We start from the raw sequence: 20,116 nt of genomic DNA, 5'->3' as shown, positions 1-20,116 counted from the left end.
CATTGGCTTTATTTATGTTCTATTTTATTCATGTATGTCTTACCTCACAGTATAACCTCAGTATATCAAATACAAGCAGACAAACCAGAGATTTGTCAATTATACAATGGGTGGGTCTAATCTTGAATGCTGATTGGTTAAAACCGCATTCCAGCCTGTGTCTTTTCCATAAATTACAGCTGGCTAAATCTATGACGTTAAACTGCCTATTTACTCTGTTCCATCTGACTGCGCAATCCACTGTCTCATCAGCACAGCCAAGCAATTTATAAACTTGATCTCCACTATAAAAAGCATCAAAACATTATCTCACATTTCTTTTAGACTAACATTTCATTTTCAACAGCGGAGATTTATATACACTTTGCTGTCTGTCTCTCCGAAATTTGCAACATTGTTTCAATATTCAAATTGGATCTTCATCTGTCCCATAGTAATGAACGTGTTGGGATGAGACAGACAGACAGACAGGCAGCGTTTCTCAGCCAGTCCGAATCATGAATCAACTGCCATCGTTTTTATGGACATATACAAAGAAATGTCAATTGAAAAAATGTCAGTTTGAAGTGATTGTGTTAGCGGTGTTGTTGGCTAGCTCCTCTGAACAACAGTGTCCTGACAAGTGAGCACATTTTCTATGCCAGGCTATATCGCACCTCATTAGCTCATTGTTATGGATGTATCCAAATAAATGTCTCTAGAAAACAGCTTAAACAAATGCAAGTGCATCTACTTTGCTGTTATTCTGGCTGTACTTTTTGACATGACTGTAACTTAGCTGTAGTTGGCTAGCTAGCAAGCAAGGGATAAAAACATTGCCAGCCAGTATGGCAATGGAACATTTACAACGAACCACTGGATCATGTCCATAGATACAGAACAAAAAGACTGAAAGACTGGGTCGCGTCTCTAGCAACCGAACAGCTAGAACGAACGACCAGCTGGCTTGGGTAGCAACCCCAGATTTGTGTCGGGACTATATCTCGTGGAAGGATGAAATAGTATGAATAAATTCATCAAAATATATATATTTTTTATCATAATGTCTCAATCATTATTTGAGTATGTTGGTAACCCCGTTGTATAAAAGTGATAATGCCCTCGAAGCCGGTGTTTGGAGGATTTATTGACATGGTTTGCCGGACCTCGACGAACAACACCCGTGCCAATATATCCTCCAAACACCGGCTTCTCGGGCATCATCACTTTTGTCTCATCTACAGTACACACAGTGTTTCCATGCAAAAACTGTATATATCTCAATGGTGACAGTAACTGTTAACAAAACAGTATACTTTATTATAGGCCTAGTATGGTAGAGCATAACACAAAACAATGAAAATGGCTCAAAATTGCTCAATTGTTACAGTGTGAATATGTTCAGTTGCTCTGTATTAGTGTGGTGTGTGCGCGCATCTCACATGTGTGCGAGATCATTTTCTATGCCAGGCGGCTGGGTCGTTGCCACACTCTCATCACGGAGAGAGTGCTAGTGTGTACCATTCGGTGGAGGGCGGCACGGGGGAGGAAGACGCCGAGACAGGCGAGACAAGCCCCGCAGCCTTCCCTTCTCCTCCACACGTCTCATGAACCCGCCGACGCTATGTGCTGTGCTGTGTGCTTGCGTTTGTTATTCACTAGGGTAGCCTCTTTAGCTCTACCTCCCAAGAGAGAGAGAGAGAGAGAGAGAGAGAGAGAGAGAGAGAGAGAGAGAGAGAGAGAGAGAGAGAAAGCGAAACTGGGGAAAACTATAGGTTTGGACACATTCAGCACAACAGCACCATCCAACATTATCATGGCTTTTCAACCTGTGCCACTTTCAGCTACTTGAATGCCAAACAGGAGGCTGTCTACAATGTATTACCTTCTGCTGTGCCATGGATGCTATAAATAAGATGATAAGGTGTTCATTTGTGAGATATAGGTAAGCCTACAATGTGTTTTTCAGCAGTAATTTCAGATCTGTTGAAATCCCAGCCTTGGTTTGTGAAAACAATTCACCGGAACCCGCACTGCTCATAAACAATAGATAGAATATAACCAACCATCACAAGCCATCAGACAAGCACGTCTGTAGAGAAAGGCCTGCCATTTCTGGCTAAGCAAACAACAGGCACTGACAACAAAGAGGTGTGCACACTGCTATAAACAGTACGATTACAATAGGCTTTTGTGTCAGGACTCAGAAAGCCAATTCCTGGCAAGTTACTTGAGTCATGTCACTCTATGACTGTTAATTTACTGTCAGTAGAAATGACAAACATTTTTTTTAAAGAAAGACAATTTGCAGTCAACCCGACAATATTTATTGTGCCACTGTTCAGCTGCAGTATAACATTTTATGTTAAATTCCCCCCAAAACGAATCTACTTATGTATTCTCACCGAACTCTCTTTTTAGTCAATGCATTCCATTTGTAATTTTGTTTTCCTTGAACCCTATGTGGTAGTAGCGTATATCTGTATTCTTGGCTGTGAAAAAAACGTCACCAGTTTACCTGTATCACTCAAACACTTCCTGCTTATCTAAACCGCTTTTGCCTTGCGTGCCTCACAAACAAAAATCAGCAGTAGCCACGCTCAGTAGCTCGCTAAGCCCCTTACGCCCTCAAGATTAGAGCTTTGGAGCGATGACAGATGCACTCCGTAGTGATAAAAAAAACACACACACACACACTGCACCTGTGTGAACAGATTCGGCGACGGCGAGTCGGCAACGGTGAGCCAGCGACGTGCTCGCTCAAAGCCAGCACACTGGCGCAGACACCACACCTGTGACGCCTCACAACCTGCATGGCATAATGCCATTAGCTCAGATGTACGGGGACGGCATGGAAAACACAGCCCAGTGAAACAGCTAAGAGAGGAACATCAGCAATGGACAGAAGAGCCACGAGAATGAGATCAATCTAGCAAAAGGGAGCCTGACTAGTCACCCATTCATATTACTTATGAACTTGGACTAGAATTGTGCCATTCAATCTCGGCTTCATGTTGTGGTTTGAGCCCGTGTTGATTTCAATGTTGTGTATATATCTGTGAATAATGACATAAAGAAGTGCATATTCACCCAACAGAACGAAAACTTCAGGCCAAGCACCATACCCTCATATGGTGTTTTTCCCCCTTTCCCCCAGTTGAACGTAAACACACATATAATCATTTTTTGAATTACAATTCTTCTGAAATATTGTATTAAAATATGAACATACACACATACAATTGTCTGTAATGTCCCTCAGTCGTGCAGTTAATTTCAAACACAGATTCACTACAAAGAGACAGGTGTCCTTCCTAACTCAGTTGCCGGAGAGGAAGGAAACCACTCCGGGATTTCACCATGAGACCAATGGCTGATTTTAATAAAACAGTTACAGAGTTTAATGTCTGTGATAGGAGATTACTGAGGATAGATCAACAACATTGTAGTTACTCCACAATACTAACCTAAATAGAGTGAAAAAAGGAAGCCTGTACAGAATAAAAATATTCCAAAACATGCGTCCTGTTTGCAATAAGGAACTACATTAAAACTGCTAAAAATGTGGCAAAGAAATTAACTTTATGTCCTAAATGCAAAGTATTATGTTTGAGGCAATCCAACACAACATATCACTGAGTACCACTCTTCATATTTTCAAGCATGGGGTTGGCTGCATCATGTTATGGATATGCTTGTCATCGACAAGGACTAGGGAGTTTTTTAGGATGAAAAGAAACAGAATAGAGCGTGTGAAAAATTAAGTGTGTGAGGGAAATAAAGTAGTGATGGAAATTTCACAATTTTTACCTAGGCAGTTGTACATATTTTAAGAGGCAATTCTACACAATGGAGATTAAAGGTTGGGTTCACAGAAATGGAACAGTTCCCACAGGCAATATCCTAGAGCATAACTTGGTTCAGTTTGCTTTCCACCAGATACTGGGAGACAAATTCACCTTTTAGCAGGACAATAACCTAAAACACAAGGTCAAATATACACTAACTAAGTTGCGAACTAAGACGACATTGAATGTTCCTGAGTGTCCAAGTTACAGTTTTGACTTAAATCGGCTTGGGAATCTATGGCAAGACTTGAAAATGATCAACAACCAATTTGACAGAGCTTGAAGAATTAAAAATAATAATAGTGTGTTAAAATTGTACAATCCAGGTGTACAAAGCTCTTAGAGACTTACCCAGAAAGACTCACAGCTGTAATCACCCAAGCATTGAGCATTATAGAGCAATATTATTCTGAATAAATTCTGTCACAAAAGGCAGATTGCTTAAGACCAATGCTGCTTACTCTGTGTCTCAATAAAAGTCCAATGTAGTTTAGAGCAAGCTTTTAGCCCAGTCGTCATCAACAGACAATTGGAATCAGCAATGCAACATACAGTTTTAAACCAATGATAAAGCAAGGAAAACAGATGTAAGAATTGAAATGCTGATGAAACCATAATCTTACCACTGGAGACGAAATTCGACACCCAGGGCAATCACAGATTGGGGGATGTACCTGTAAGATTCCTTTGGACATAAGGGTCTTTAAACTTTTCCCTGAGAGAGAGAAGGAGTAAGAGAGAGAGTTAGAACGAGTTATAAAACAAAAATAAACCATACTTATACAGGACCCGTTGATACCAGCAACTTTAAATCAATGACATGTAATAACCTACACATGGAGGTGATTACAAATGACAGGACCTTCAAGAGCCTTATATAGGACAATATATTTGTCTAGCGAACATATGTTAACAGAGTCTACGCATAAACATCAACAAAACAGTTTGTGAAACACAAAACGTGGATAATTGTTGAATAATAACTCAAACATAAACATTACATTTGGAATTGCCAGTTTTTCAAACTAAATGACCTAGTTTCACCGATGAGTTCTAGTTGAGCCCCGTGTGTTAAGATACATGACAGTAGGCTATTGTCATTGTATCTAATCTCAGATATGAAACTATATTTTATCCGGCTAGCATGTTTTGCCTGAGGGCAACACCCTCTCCCAACAGAACTTGGGGTGAGGTGAGGTTCTAAAATAAGTGCGCACGCGGCCAGCGCAATAACCGGTAATTATTAAAATAGGCACAAAGTTAGTCAATAATATCAATTGTTCTAGTAATAAATCAATTAATAAACATCTTCTGGACCGTTTGTTTTGTCTGAGCCAATGTATAACTTTTGAAACCAAAATAGTAGCCAGCCAATAACATCATTATTTTGGATAGTTGCAACGCAAACATAATCTACCCAAAATAACCAAAAGAGTAAGGAATAGCCTACAACTTCAAGTCAAAAATTGTGTTCCCTGTCTGTAACATCATTCTGGTCTTTTGAGATGTCAACACCCATTTAGCCTTCTGTTATACACAACACTCAACGGAATGATACCCGCAACGTCTATCAACTGCCATATAATGTTTAAACAATTCTGTACCCAAATATGAACGTTTTTCACCTTAGTCCACGACTCCTTACGCCCCGTTTTGCGAATGGTCGCTGCCTGTGAAGATACAGTGAGGGTATGTGCCTTTTCTCATCTCTCTTCTTACGCGCTGTAGTTGGTGTACTGCTGAGTAACCCTTTAACTACGAAACGCAGAACCAAACCAGGGAAACCGAATTTCCACTCACCAAACAATGACAAAAACCTTAAATTGGGTATCCTCCTCAACATGAACATACTTAAAAAAATAATGTTTTATGTTGCCTACCTTTGTGCCGTATACTTCGTTTCCAATCTTTGGCGGTTTCCCTTCCACTGACAAACTGGAACTCATTCGGGGTGAGCCACTCGCCCCGGTATTTGATTGAGGGTCCCTTACTACCTTGGCACAGTTTGTTAATGTATAGTAAAGCCTTGTTCTCCCCGCACTCCACCTCGATGCATGGTTCCCCGTTCTCAAAAAACGGCTGAAAGTCGGGGATGGAGGAAAACCTCTCCAGCATTAAGTCGTCCGGGTGATGGTGAAGGTGCTGGTGATGCAGTGCCGAGTCGTGGAGCCCCAAGTACAAGCGGTGATGTCCGAAAATATGGTCGTACTGCGGTGGGTGCGGGGTCACCACAGTGATAGCGGTGTCATTTAAAGGGGCCAGGTATTCGGACTGGTTGAAGGCAGCCAATGCCAATACGTCCCCATCCAGTCTCTCCTTTTTGATGGCAGGCATGTTACTGGGAGCGAAGCGCCGGTAACAAGTGATTAGCAGCTAACCCGAGCCAACTTGTGTGTCCTCTTTTCGGAGTTGGTCAGCCGTCCCAGACTTGAAGACGAGCCACTTTGTTTTAGGCAGGGCTCCGGTGTCGCTCTGTGACAGCGGTCTGTTGAACTTCCCCGACAGATTGCCATTCACTAGTTTCCAGCTCTCTGTAGTCGCCGCGCTCTCTGCCGCCACACTCCACCACTCACCACTCGCATGACGGTTCTCGCCGCGCTCCTGCCTACCACCCGCGCTCCTGCCTACCACTTTTAATCGGACTTGCGCTACTAATACCTGCTACGTTGGAGTGGTCATACCTTAGCCATGGACATCACGTTATCCACAATGATCATTGACACTTCCCCACATCTCTTCAGTTTAGTATTTTCTAAACAGTACTATTGTTATGATGTTGGTTTCTCTTATTTTACCTGCCTTTATTTATTGCAATTAACAGGTTTACAGTCATTGTGCCTTCCAATATGCTGGTATTACGCAAGACGGTCTCTACCTGAATAATAAACAATACTTGGCTATACAACGTCTTGCTTGATGTATTAGAAGTAGTACAAAAAGATGCAGGTATAGGCTCCTTTGCTTACATACTTTCCATATGCCATAAAACTAGAGCCTATGGCTATCTGTGCATTGCAATCTTCCCTATTTTTCAAGATATTTCAAAGTATTTGCGTGGAACAAATTCAACTGATGGGACGTTTGAAATAGTTGTGTTTTAACCCTGTGTAGGCTATATCGTTAAAGTCACGGTGAAGTTCACAGACCCAGACCAAACAAGATTTGCACTCTCCGCCGCTTCTCAACTTGGCCCATTTAAACAGCCGAGGTTTTGCGAGCGCGAAAACTTGAAGGGGGGTGCGCGACGGACGTCATTATTGCGCAAAATATAGCCTAAACACAGTCACATATTCCTGACATATACCGTAGCCTACGGATTATAATAATTCCCTATTCTTAAATTATTATAATATTCATGTTCATATATCAGCAGGTCCATATAGCCTACAACAACAATACATATTGAAACAATACAATTCAATGTCAGTTGATGGTTAGACCTACCAAGGTAGGGATACATTTTTTGATAGGCTACACTAACATAGAAGTAGACCCCATTGTCTCGCAACAACAAGCAAACGCGTACAGGCCTATAGATTATATTCCATTCAATTCAACAACAGCTTTGAGCACATATATGTTCATTCTCTTTCATTTGTATTTGCTCATAGTTCTACCCTTCACAACCTCTGAGGTTCAGAATGTGGTGGGTGTTCTCTGTTGTGCCCTCAGTGCTTGAAGTCAATATTTGTCTTGTACTCTTTGTAATCATCTTCCCACTACTGTAATGGTCACTCTCCTTCGAGAAAAACCATGGTCATTTTAAATATCTGGAAGGGATATTAAAAGAATAGAAGATTTTATTCACATTTGTTCAGTCAAAATATCAGCAATTTCTCAAAACCTGACTGCATTTGTGAGACTTCAAATCAAACACACCAGACTAAATGTTGTGTGTTTGACCTTACCAAACTTATATGACCTAAAAATACCAATCACATACAAATCTAATCCCACACAGGTTGTTTTGAAACGAACAAAGGTGTGAGTGCAATTAGATAATGGATAGAAAGAACTGTACGTGCTGTTCGCCTTCACATAGTCCCATAGTGGTAATATCTTACATTGAAGAGGGCAAGGGCATGATCCAATGGACATGGAAAAAAATCAGAGTAGAAAGTCACATCAGGAACGGTACTCAAAGCTGATCTAGAATCAGGTCCCCCTGATACATATATTCTTATTGATACATATATTCCTATTCATTAGGATCTGAAAGGCAAAACTGATCCCGGATCAGCACTCCAGGCCCTGACCCGTCAACTTATCACCACCCAGGTTTCTCCATCCTCCACACCACCACATGGAATAGCCATTCCACAGCAGAGGTTGGGCCCAGAGTCCTGTGTGTCAGACGCATATAAATCACACCGAATGCCCCCTGTCACGCACAGGAAGGAGCTATGCACTGCAAAGGGGCCCGAGCGCAGAGGGCCATAGATAAAGCATTGCTGGATAGCCCTACTGCTTGTGTTATACACCTATAAGCAAAAACATGCATGCACACATACATACCCATATACTGTATACAAACACACACACACACACACACACACACACACACACACACACACACACACACACACACACACACACACACACACACACACACACACACACACACACACACACACACACACACACACACACACACACACACACACACACACACACACACACACACGCAGATATCTCCTTCTCACACTGAAATTCTCTGGTCCCTGATTCAATCATTTCAACCAACACAACACAATAGGGTGAATGAGGGAATGAGCAGCATGGGCGCTTACATGACATGGTAGAGGGAGACCATTCTCACCATCACTTCTGCAATACTTTATGAACCATCACCTTGTTTACTGACATTAAAGGATATACACTATATATACAAACGTATGTGGACACTCCTTCAAATGAGTGGATTCGGCTATTTCAGCCACACCCATTGCTGACACGTGTATTAAAATTGAGCACACAGCCATGCAATCTGCATAGACAAACATTCGCAGTAGAATGGCCTTACTGAAGAGTTCAGTGACTTCCAACGTGGCACCGTCATAGGATGCCACCTTTCCAACGAGTCCGTTTGTCAAATTTCTGCCCTGCTAGAGCTGCCCCAGTCAACTGTAAGTGCTGTTATTGTGAAGTGGAAATGTCTAGGCGCAACAAGGCTGAGCCATGAAGTGGTAGGTCACAAAAGTTCACAGAACAGGACCATCGAGTGCTGAACTGAGTAGCGTGTTTAAAAAAAATTGTCTGTCCTCGGTTACAACACTCACTAGCGAGTTCCAAACTGCCTGTGGAAGCAACGTCTGTACGTTCAGGAGCTTAATGAAATGAGTTTCCATGGCCAGGCAGCAGCACACAAGCCTAAGGTTAACATGCGCAATGCCAAGCTTCATCTGGAGTGGTGTAAAGCTCGCTGTCATTGGACTCTGGAGCAGTGGAAACGCATTCTCTGGAGTGATGAATTACGCTTCACCATCTGGCAGTCGACAGACAAATCTGGATTTGGCGGATGCCAGGAGAACGCTGCCCGAATGCATAGTGCCAACAGTAAAGTTTGGTGGAGGAGGAATAATGGTCTGGGGCTGTTTTTCATGGTTCGGGCTAAGCCCCTTAGTTCCAGTGAAGGGAAATCTTAACGCTACAGCATGCAATGACATTCTAGACAATTCTGTGCTTCCAACTTTTTTGGCAACAGTTTGGGGAAGGCCCTTTCCTGTTTCAGCATGACAATGCCCCTGTGCCAAAGCGAGGTCCACACAGAAATGGGTTGTCGAGATTGTTGTGGAAGAACTTGACTGGCCTGCGCAGAGCTATGAACTCAACCCCATCAAACACCTTTGGGATGAATTGGAACGCCGACTGTGAGCAAGGCCTAATCGCCCGTCTCACTAATGCTCTTGTGGCAGAATGGGAGTAAGTCCCCGCAGCAATGTTCTAATATCTAGCGGAAAGCCTTCCCAGAAGAGTGGAGGCTGTGATAGCAGCAAAGGAGGGACCAACTCTAAGTTAATGCCCATGATTTTGGAATGAGATGTTTGACGAGCAGGTGTCCACATACTTTTGGTCATGTTGTGTATGTCTTCTGTTAGCGGTGGGTCAAGTTATAAACCCGGGATTCAATCTGATCAGCGGTAGATATTGCGTTATTGCGCTCTTGACATTTAAAGGTATCTTCTGGTTGAGCCAACCTAATTCACATGGACTGTTCGCCATATTCCAGTCCAACAGGCGGTACCGGTGCATCAAGGCTCAGATTAAACAGCTTCTATCCCCTGGTCATAACACTGTTAAATGACTAACAACTACTGCTCTCCCTCTCCTACAGACTATCCACATGGACTCTATGCCCTTCCACGGGTCTCTACCCACTCACAATCACAGCATTTTTGGGAAAGACCTCTCAATGTAAGAATTTCACTGTGCTGTTTTACACCTGTTGTATCTTGTGCATGTGGCGAATAAACGTTGAAACTTGAAATACATGCAGCCTTTCCGTGAACGCGGTCTCTGCGAATCTGGGAGCATTGCCTTTAACAAGTAGGCCTCAATAGTCTACAAAGCACGATCGGATTGAATCCCGGCCTAAATCAAAAGTGCTTTTTAAACTAGTCTGAACCATAGATGACCGTGATGATGATATCAGATATGTAAAAGACTGTAGATATCATGCCTTGGTTCATAGCAATATTACAAAATGGTGTGGTAGGCTAATTTCTCCAGTGTCTCTAAATGTAGGCTACATCTAATCAAACAGGGTATTATAGTAACAGGCAGGAACAAAACCTTGCATAAGCAACGGACCTTCAAGGTAGAATGAACAACTGTTTCTAGGAAGGCGACTTAGTAGGTGAACGTTTTATTTGAATCCTCTCTTTTCGCCCCCGTCACCTCAGAAACACCTCTGTGGAAATGTGGGCTCCGGTGTCGATAAGGGTGCTGGGGCGGACCTTTAGGAGAGCCCTGGGGAACCCTGTCATCACTGTCATATCGGGGATACCCATGCCCCCTCACACCCACTCCCAGCCTGTGACTCATTGTCTCCATTGCATTACTGCACCCAGACACCCACCATGGAGGGGTTCCCCCAAACTCCGACTGACATGGCAACATCTCGGCCTCCAGCAGTTCTCTGAAGAGGGTTGGCTGTTATTGGGCGTATGATTTCGTTATTGTTCGACCACCACCACCCTCTTGTTCTTTCTCTTTCATCCACGTGTGGACATAATTAAATCATCACCTTTGATAGCATGTGCTAGGACACCCTCTTTTTTTCACAGAACAAAAATGGGTTTCAATTATATTTTTGTTCAAATAGAAATTACAATCAAATTCTGTGTTTTCTCAATAAAATATTCAGCGAATGGCGTTTTGTTTATTCACTCCACGTCGGCCATACAGATCCCCCCTAATGACGCCCCTGCCTCTGCGTGGTTGTTGGCAGCGGCCCCAGAGCCGCTGCGCTGCCGGCGGGGGAGAGAGGCAATAAATAACCCGGGGAGAGGAGCGGAGACCCCCGGGCGGTGCACAGCCTGACCTGACAAATACTCACTGGAAAACCATCACAGAGTGAGAGCCCACCCCTAGTGCTTAGAGCCAGCCTTTCAGACATGAGCTGCAATATAGGCCTACCCCTATTGGAAAAAGCGGCGTCTCTCCCTCCATCTCTCTCCCCAATCGATAGCCAGACACTGTCTGAGACACGGCGTCAGTAATTAACTATTTAGAGAACTGTTTTGAATTTCTTGCTTGCACAATTTTATAAGCCTCTTATCTTATTGCCCCCACCAAAGAAATGTGGCCCCAGACTTTAGCACCAATTTGAGCTTGATAGGTTCTTGTCCTGGTTCAAATAGGAAATGTCATAAGTGTTCCCACAAGGTAAACTATTAGTACAAAAATAGGTAGAATGTTTTCTGTGTGTGTTTCCTGGTTGTCCTTAAAAAACATACATTTTTACCGCCTTCGCCTGAAAGCTCACTGATTCGCTCTTCCAAAGACATCCAAAATGTGGTTTCAGATTAAACTGACAGTGGCACCAAGAGAGCTCTTTGACTTCCAATATTTCAGCACAGCGAGGGGACGCTGTAACAGGACCCGCAGAGGCTCATAGAGTTTTTGCTGTCGTGCCGGCGCCTTTCGTCTCTCTCGCAGGATCTAAAGGGTCAGGATGCTGTCTGTGTGATCCCACACGGCTGCTCTTCCAAATGGATTTATTTCCTTTCTGGACGGCCAGGCAGGCAAGCAGCCCAGGAGGATACTCATTTTAGACCAGCGTCTGTAGCTGTCAACGCAAACAGAGGCAAGGACACCCAACCTTTTTCCAGTGGAACCCCCCTTCCTCCTGCAAGAACACACACTCAAGCATGCCTGTATGAACACACATACACCATCCACAAACACAAATCAAATTCAATTTTAATTGTCACATGCTTCATACACGACAGGTGTAGACTAACAGTGAAATGCTTACTTTTACAGCCCTTCCCAACAACGCAGAGAGAAAGAAAATAGAGAAATAATAGAAAAGTAAAAGCACATAACAATACAAATAATAATAAATACACAATGAGGAAAAATAGCTTGGCTACTGGGGTACCAGTACTAAGAAATGTACATATAACTAGGAATAAAGTGATGAGGCAACAGGATAGATAATAAACAGTAGCAGCAGTGTATGTGATGAGTCAATAAAAGGTCAGTGCAAAAAGGGTAAATGTATGTAGTCCAAGTATATATTTCGTAACTATTTAACAAACTATTTAGCAGTCTTATGGCTTGGAGTTAGAAGCTGTTCAGGATCCTGTTGGTTCCAGACTTGGTGCATCAGTACCACTTCCTGTGCGGTAGCAGAGAAAACATTCTATGACTTGGGTGGCTGGCATCTTTGACCATTTTTAGGGCCTTCCTCTGACACAGACTGGTATAGAGGTTCTGGATGGCAAGGAGCTCAGCACCCAGTGATGGACTGGGCCGTACGCACTACCCTCTGTAGCACCTTGCGGTTGGATGCCAAGCAGTTGCCATACTAAGCGGCGATGCAGCCAGTCAAGATGCTCTCAGTGGTGCAACTGTATAACCTTTTGAGGCAAATATTTTCAGCCTCCTGAGGGGGAAGACGCGTTGTCGTGCCCTCTTCAAGACTGTATTGACGTGTGTGGAGTGGACCATAATAGATCCCTAGTGATGTGGACACCGAGGAACTTGAAGCTCCCCACCCGCTCCACTACAGCCCTGTCGATGTTAATGGGGGCGTGCTCTGCCCTCCGTTGCGTGTAATCCACAATCAGCTCCTTTGTCCTGCCAACATTAAGAGGTTGACCTCCTTGCACCATACTGTCTGACCTCCTCCCCATAGGCTCTCTCATTGTCGTCGGTGACCAGGCCTACTACAGTCACTTAATGATGGTGTTGGAGTCGTGAGCAGCCATGCAGTCGTGGGTGAATAGGGAGAACAGGAGGGGACGAATAACGCACAACCGAGGGGACCCCATGTTGAGGGTCAAGGTGGAGGATGTGTTGTTCCCTACCCTCACCACCTGGGGGTGGCCTCTCAGTAAATCCAGGATCCAGTTCAGAGGGAGGTGTTCAGTCCCAGGGTCCTTAGCTTAGTGATGAGCTTGGAGCACACTATGGTGTTGAACACTGAGCTGTAGTCAATGAACAGCATTCTCACATAGGTGTTCCTCTTGTCCAGGTGGGATAGGGCAGAGTTGGGTGCAATAGAGATTGCGTCATCTGTGGATCTGTGTAATTGGAGTAGGTCCATGGTGTCTGAGATGATGGTGTGGATGTGAGCCATGACCAGCCTTTCAAAGCATTCATGTAAGTGCTAAGGGGCGATAGTCACAGGTTACTGTGGTGTTCTTGGGCACAGGGACTACGGAAAGGGGGATACCTAGTCAGTTTACCAACTGAAATGTATTTCCCACATTTAACCCAACCCCTCTGAATCAGAGAGGTGGGGCTGCCTTAATCGACATACACATCTTCGGCACCCGGGGAACAGTGGGTTAACTCAGGTCTTGCTCAGGGGCAGAACAACAGATTTTTACCTTTATCAGCTTGAAGGATTCGATCCAGCAACCTTCCAGTTACTTGCCCAACGCTCTAACCACTAGGCTAACTGCCCCCCCCCATGGTCTGCTTGAAATATGTAGGTATTACAGACTGGGTCAGGGAGAGGTTGAAAATGTCAGATAGCATATGATAGCAGGAAATTAGCTTTAAAACTGCAACATTTTCTCTCAGCCTCATGGCAAAATGTTTAGAATGGCAGGAAATTTACTCTAAAAGTGCACATTTTTCTCTTCACCTATGACAAAATGTGAAGAAATAGTATTATAAAACTACACGTTACTCTCTGCACCATGGCAAAATCAGTTTCCCTCTGCCCAATTTTTTAGCTAATTTCCTGCAATTCTAAACTATTTGCCATGACGGGGCCCCCTGGAGTATGGTGCCGTGGGGCCCCAAATACGGTAGTCTGGCCCTGCGCACGCACACACACTCAAGCATGCCTGCAAGAACACACATTCTGTACACACTCACTCAAAAGCATGCAAGAACACACACACCAAATGTATCGTATGAAAAGCAACCATAGAATTAAACAAGGAAGCTTAGAGGAAAATAAACATGTAAGGAGGTTAAGTGACATCTTTGTAGATATTCTAATCAATGGTCAAAATGTCAATAGTTTGTTCTATGATTCGAAGATTTGACCTTTCCAGTCTTTATCATGCACAAATCACCATGGCCCCATGTGTCCTCCAACCAGCCCCTATTGGTATAAAACACAATGTGTTCCCTTTTCATCTCAATGGAAGCTCTGTTAATCGTTTGTGCAATAAAATATAGCTTGCCTCTCTAAGCTTCTGGGATTTATTGGCACAATATTCCCCACACAGGAGGTTGGTGGCACCTTAATTAAGGAGGACTGGCTCGTGGTAACGGCTGGAGCGGAATTAGTGGAATGTTATCAAATACAACTATGTGTTTGATGCCATTCCATTCGCTTCTTTCCGGTCATTTTTATGAGCCGTCCTCCCCTCAGCAGCCTCCTGTTATTCCCCTCCATATTTGTGCGAGGCAGTGATAGGAACATAAATTATTTCTTATCTCTTCCGCAATCCATTTTTCAAAGGGTTCACCTTATTTGAAAGGTAGCAGCGCCATCAGCCAACCCCAGATAATACTAGGCTATCATTCAAGAGATTCCATTTACAGATTTGAAATTAAATTATATTATAACCCTCATTAAAATGGTCGGTCCTTAGGACTATTCAACAACCAATAAAACCAAAATAAGGTTATGACAAGCAAACATGCATTGTCTCACTTGTTTCAAATAGCCTATGAATGGTTGCCATGATAGCCAATCAACAAGGAAATAGACATCCTTGGGCTTCTTCTAGCAAATATGTGTGGAAAGTATTAGTCTTTAAAGTCAATGTTGGTTGGCCCCCAACCAAGAATCAACATAATGTTAGGCATTTTCTTGCCTTACTAAAATGTTATAGGCTAGCCCTGGCTGTAAACAAACAACAGCTTCAAAATATGTTAGATTTTTGTTTTTATGGACTGTCAGTCTTGTCCTCCATTTGGATATAAGATTGAAACAGGATTGAAACAGGAATTAAAGATATAGTTCAGAAATACAGTACCAGTCAAGTTTGGACACACCTACTCATTCAAGTGTTTTTCTTTATTTGTACTATTTTCTACATTGTAGAATAATAGTGAAGACATCAAAACTATGAAATAACACATATGGAATCATGTAGTCACCAAAAAAGTGTTAAACAGATCAAAATATATTTTAAATGTGAGATTCTTCAAAGTAGCCACTCTTTGCCTTGATGACAGCCTTGCACAGTCTTGGCATTCTCTCAACCAGCTTCATGAGGTGGTCACCTGGAATGCATTTCAATTAACAGGTGTGCCTTGTTAAAAGTACATTTGTGGAATTTCTTTCCTTCTTAATGCGTTTGAGCCAATCAGTTGTGTTGTGACAAGGTAAGGGTGGTATACAGAATATAGCCCTATTTGGTAAAATACCAATTCCATATTATGGCAGGAACAGCTCAAATAAGCAAAGAGAAACAACAATCAATCATTGCTTTAAGAGATGAAGGTCAGTCAAAATTTCAAGTACTTTGAAAGTTTCTTCAAGTGCAGTCGCAAGAACCATCCAACGCTATGATGAAACTGGCTCTCATGAGGACCGCCACAGGAAAGGAAGACCCAGAGTTATCGCTGCTGCAGAGGATAAGTTCATTAGAGTTACCAGCCTCTGAAATCGGCAATTAACTGCACCTCAGATTGCAGCCCAAATGCTTCACAGAGTTCAAGTAACAGACACATCTCAACATCAACTGTTCAGAGGAGACTGCATGAATCAGGCCTTCATGGTCGCATTGCTGCAAAGAAACCACTACTAAAGGACACCAATAATAAGAAGAGACTTTGCTTGGGCCAAGAAACATGAGCAATGGACATTAGACTGGTGGAGTCCAAATGTGAGATTTTTGGTTCCAACCGCTGTGTCTTTGTGAGACGCAGAGTAGGTGAACGGATTATCTCCACATGTGTGGTTCCCACAATGAAGCATTGATGAGGAGTGATGGTGTGGGTGTGCTTTGTCAATTTCCTGACCTCAACCCAAATTAGATGGTTTGGGACGAGTTGGACCGCAGAGTGAAGGAAAAGCAGCTAACAGCTCAGCATATGTGGGAACTCCTTTGAGACTGTTGGAAAATCATTCCAGGTGACTACCTCATGAAGCTCGACCCTACACACGCTAAACATGTGTACATGTGTGCTAAACATGTGTATGTGACCAATAATATATGATTTGATTTGAGAGAATGCCAAGAGCATGCAAAGCAGTCATTAAGACAAAGTGTGGCAACTGAAGAATCTCAAATATAAAATATATTTTGATTTGTTTAACACTTTTTTGGTTACTACATGATTCCATATGTGTTCTTTCATAGTGTTGAGGTCTTCACTATTATTCTACAATGTAGAAAAGAGTACAAATAAAGAAAAACCCTTGAATGAGTAGGTGTGCCCAATCTTTTAACTGGTACTGTACATATCTAAATACGTAAAATAATTGAACTATCCCTTTAACAAGTGTGTCTTTAAATAAGACAACACCTTTAATGTTGTTCAATGCATATGCTGCTAGTGTCACAAAGTTTGTCTTGAAGTGTTGAAGAAAGACCAATTAAATGTACTGTTCACACCTGAGTCCCTCCAACCTACAACAAACATCAAATCGGCTTTGTAAAGAGGTAATATCTGCTTGCAAAGAATACATTTCCTGATCTCCCTGCCGATATTGAGTTTTGTTCCGTGCGATTTGAAACCAGCAATCAGCACTGCGGTTTGAAATAGCCCTGAAACCGGAGCCAAGACGTCGATGAGTCGCCGACACGTTTCAATTAGAGAGCCGCCCTGGCCGATCTATCCCCCGGGGCGTCACAGCTCAGCGGTCACGCCCCACACCGACTCCACACGAAAAGTAGTTTAGGGGCTCAAGGAGTTTGGAAAGCATTGGTAAAATAATACCTTCTGTGTTTTTAATGGTTTTAATTACACATCATAACTGTTGTTTTCATCACGATGCTAGAGGATTAGAGATGGAAGCATAGTTGCTTGTTTGTAGTGCTTGGAATCATTTTTATTCCACAGCAAGTAATAAAAGCCTTTGAATATTCCTGTAGGCATTAAAATGAAAACACGGTTGGTTTCAATGTGAAAACTACATATTTTTTATGACATGAGTAGTCTGCTGAATTTGTGCAAACAACATTCAATCCCTTGAGAGAGTTCTATGAAAAACACATTTTTCCATATTTTTGGGCTGAATTTGGCCTCCATAAACCATAACAATGCACAAATGACTTCTGATATGCCCAATCCTGTATGTAAAAGTACATTTAGCATGGTCACTGTCATAATGGTCAGTTTAAGGAGGAAGTTCAGTATTTTACAACTTAATATTCGATGGTTCCTCACCCTGAAAGTAGTTCTGTAGAGAAACCGTAATCCATGGTTCGGTTTTCTTGAAACAGACACTACAAACTTTGGCTAACTTTAGTCACTGCTAGTTAAGGCCATATTGGCGTTTTGAGCTGTATAATTTCCAGACCATTGAAGCAACATGTGTGGTATGAGAAATTCATCATTCTAAAACCTTTAATGTATGCTATCTAATGATAATTTCAGCTCTAGCCAGCTACTTAATTTGGTGCTGGGATCAAACGTTTTTAAATTAGACTAACGAGTAGCAGACAAGTTCAAAGCCCAGCCCATCCCCTTCTGAAAAGTCTAGTATACAATCAGCCCAGTCATACCATACCACCACCTCATCCAAATCATGACTTGCCAAAATAATCAGTGACACCAATCCACCACACTGGAATATATTTTTCTCCCATTTATGAAATGTGCATATGAGAATGAAATTTTATTCAAATTTGTATTTGTAGAATTTTCGCTGTAGTATAGATCTTAACGTTTTGGTGCGTTAATTCAATGATTCAATACATTTTTTATAGAGGATTATTACAGCATAATTGGATCTTGTGTGTGCACTGTGTCGAGATGTGTGTGTGTGGATGTGTGTATGTGTGTGTGTATATGCGGTGTGCAATATGGATGCGAGGCAGCCTTGGGGTCAGCACTATCCCTGCCCCTGAGCCATGATGCACGGCTCTGACAGTCCTCATCAACAACAGTAGACTGCACATTGTGGAGGAGTGTGCAACGGGGGCTGGGGGGTTACGGGTGAGCCACGGGGGCTCAACGACAGCTCACTACCCCCATACCCCCCACTGCCCGCATCCCCACCTCCGCCTCCTTGGCTGGATTGCAGCCCTGCATCAGGCTCACTGCAGGCGCTGCTCGCCTTCCCCACAACCCCCATACCCTCCCCGTCCCCCGACTGCCCAATCGATATGGCTCTTCGCCTTTCATCTGACCAGAGCTTTGGAGGAGCCGCACTTCCTGGAGAAAACCCAATACAGCACTCACTCTCGGGGTAGCTTACTGTTTATGTGTGTGTGTGTGCGTGTGTGTGCGCGTGTGCGCGTGTGTGTGCGTGCATGTGTGTGTTGTCTGCGCACGAGCGCATGTGTGTACAGTGTCTGTGTTTGTGTGTGTGTGCACGCAAGCATGTGTGTGTGTGTGTGTGTTCGAGAGTTATAAATCAATTAACACACAAAATCAATGAATACAACACGTTCAGATTCATACCTTTTATTACTGTCAATACTATTTTCTCTTTAAACAAAGGAACGAATGATGGAGTGCCTGATTTAAAGGGATTTTAAGACATGAAGTTCTCAGGACCAGTCTAGAATCAGAACTACCACCTGGCATTATATGGTTAACATTCATCAGGATGTGTGTTGTGAAAACGCCTAATGGCTATTAGAGTGACATGCTAACATGTACAATATCCTCATGTTGACGATTGGTGCCCTGATTCTGATCACACAGTACGTCTACCAGTTGTTGAGGTTTGCTTGTTGACGAGAAGTGGCTTAAGATAGGTGAGGTGTAGTGTGGTAGCTTACTAAACTAAGCTCTCACGATGAGTCACCTTGCCTTAAAGCTATAATTCACTCCTAATCTCAGCGCGCTAACTCAGTCTTTAGTCAGACAATCACACATGTGTGGTATCACTGTTAATGGTCATCATTATTGTTTTTTATTATGCAATTTAATTTTATAATGTATTTTGTACTCTCTTACTGTTTCATGTTTATGTTCTGTACTCAGTTATCATTCGAAAAAGAGATCACAGATCTCAATAGGATCTCCTGAATAAAAAATTATAAAAAATGATACTGGAACAACCAGAAATGTATTATGACTGGTTTCATAAAGGTGTTATGATTGTCTAATGTGTACCCTGTATAGTAAAGTGTTACCTAAAAACATACTGTTTACACACAGATGTTCCTCTGAGGTACCTTGGGTAGCTTCATACTATACTGTGTATAATAGTGTTACTTCCCGAGAGGGAAATTCACCGTCAAAGATCCTCCTCATAAATACTCCAAAAGCTGGAGAGACAGCATAATCCATCTCTCTTCCCTGCCTCTGCAGACAGTTTCCTGACTCTTGTTTGGGAATTCCTAGCTCTGCCTTCCTGTATTAAAAGACACAGGCAGTCTGTCCCAAATGGCACCTTATTCCCTATTTAGTGAACTTCTTTTGACCAGGGACCACAGGGTTCTAGTCAAAGGTAGTGCACTATGAAGGGA

The 20,116-nt window shown here is 42.8% G+C and overlaps 1 protein-coding gene across 3 annotated transcripts in view; it reads right to left on the bottom strand.

Annotated features, from left to right (window-relative positions):
* The window catches only part of LOC109907955 (sterile alpha motif domain-containing protein 11), a 91,595-nt gene extending 84,688 nt beyond the window's left edge, over window positions 1-6,907 (bottom strand). Inside the window, exons 1-2 of one of the 3 annotated variants that reach the window (XM_031794125.1) lie at window positions 5,708-6,907; window positions 4,451-4,542 (exon numbers count right to left, since the gene is read on the bottom strand). In XM_031794125.1, coding sequence (XP_031649985.1) covers window positions 4,451-4,542; window positions 5,708-6,161 — 546 coding nt within the window. In that variant the 5' untranslated portion in view covers window positions 6,162-6,907. Of the gene's footprint in view, window positions 1-4,450; window positions 4,543-5,452; window positions 5,559-5,707 lie in introns of those variants that run through there. The other 2 variants (XM_031794124.1, XM_031794126.1) reach the window with 2 other exon arrangements.
* Window positions 6,908-20,116: the final 13,209 nt, after the last annotated feature.

This window comes from Oncorhynchus kisutch, linkage group LG17 (assembly GCF_002021735.2).
Source record: "Oncorhynchus kisutch isolate 150728-3 linkage group LG17, Okis_V2, whole genome shotgun sequence".
In the NCBI taxonomy this organism is placed as follows: domain Eukaryota; kingdom Metazoa; phylum Chordata; class Actinopteri; order Salmoniformes; family Salmonidae; genus Oncorhynchus; species Oncorhynchus kisutch.
The sequence above is the reverse complement of the archived record's forward strand: the minus strand, read 5'-3'. Positions and strand labels throughout refer to the sequence as shown.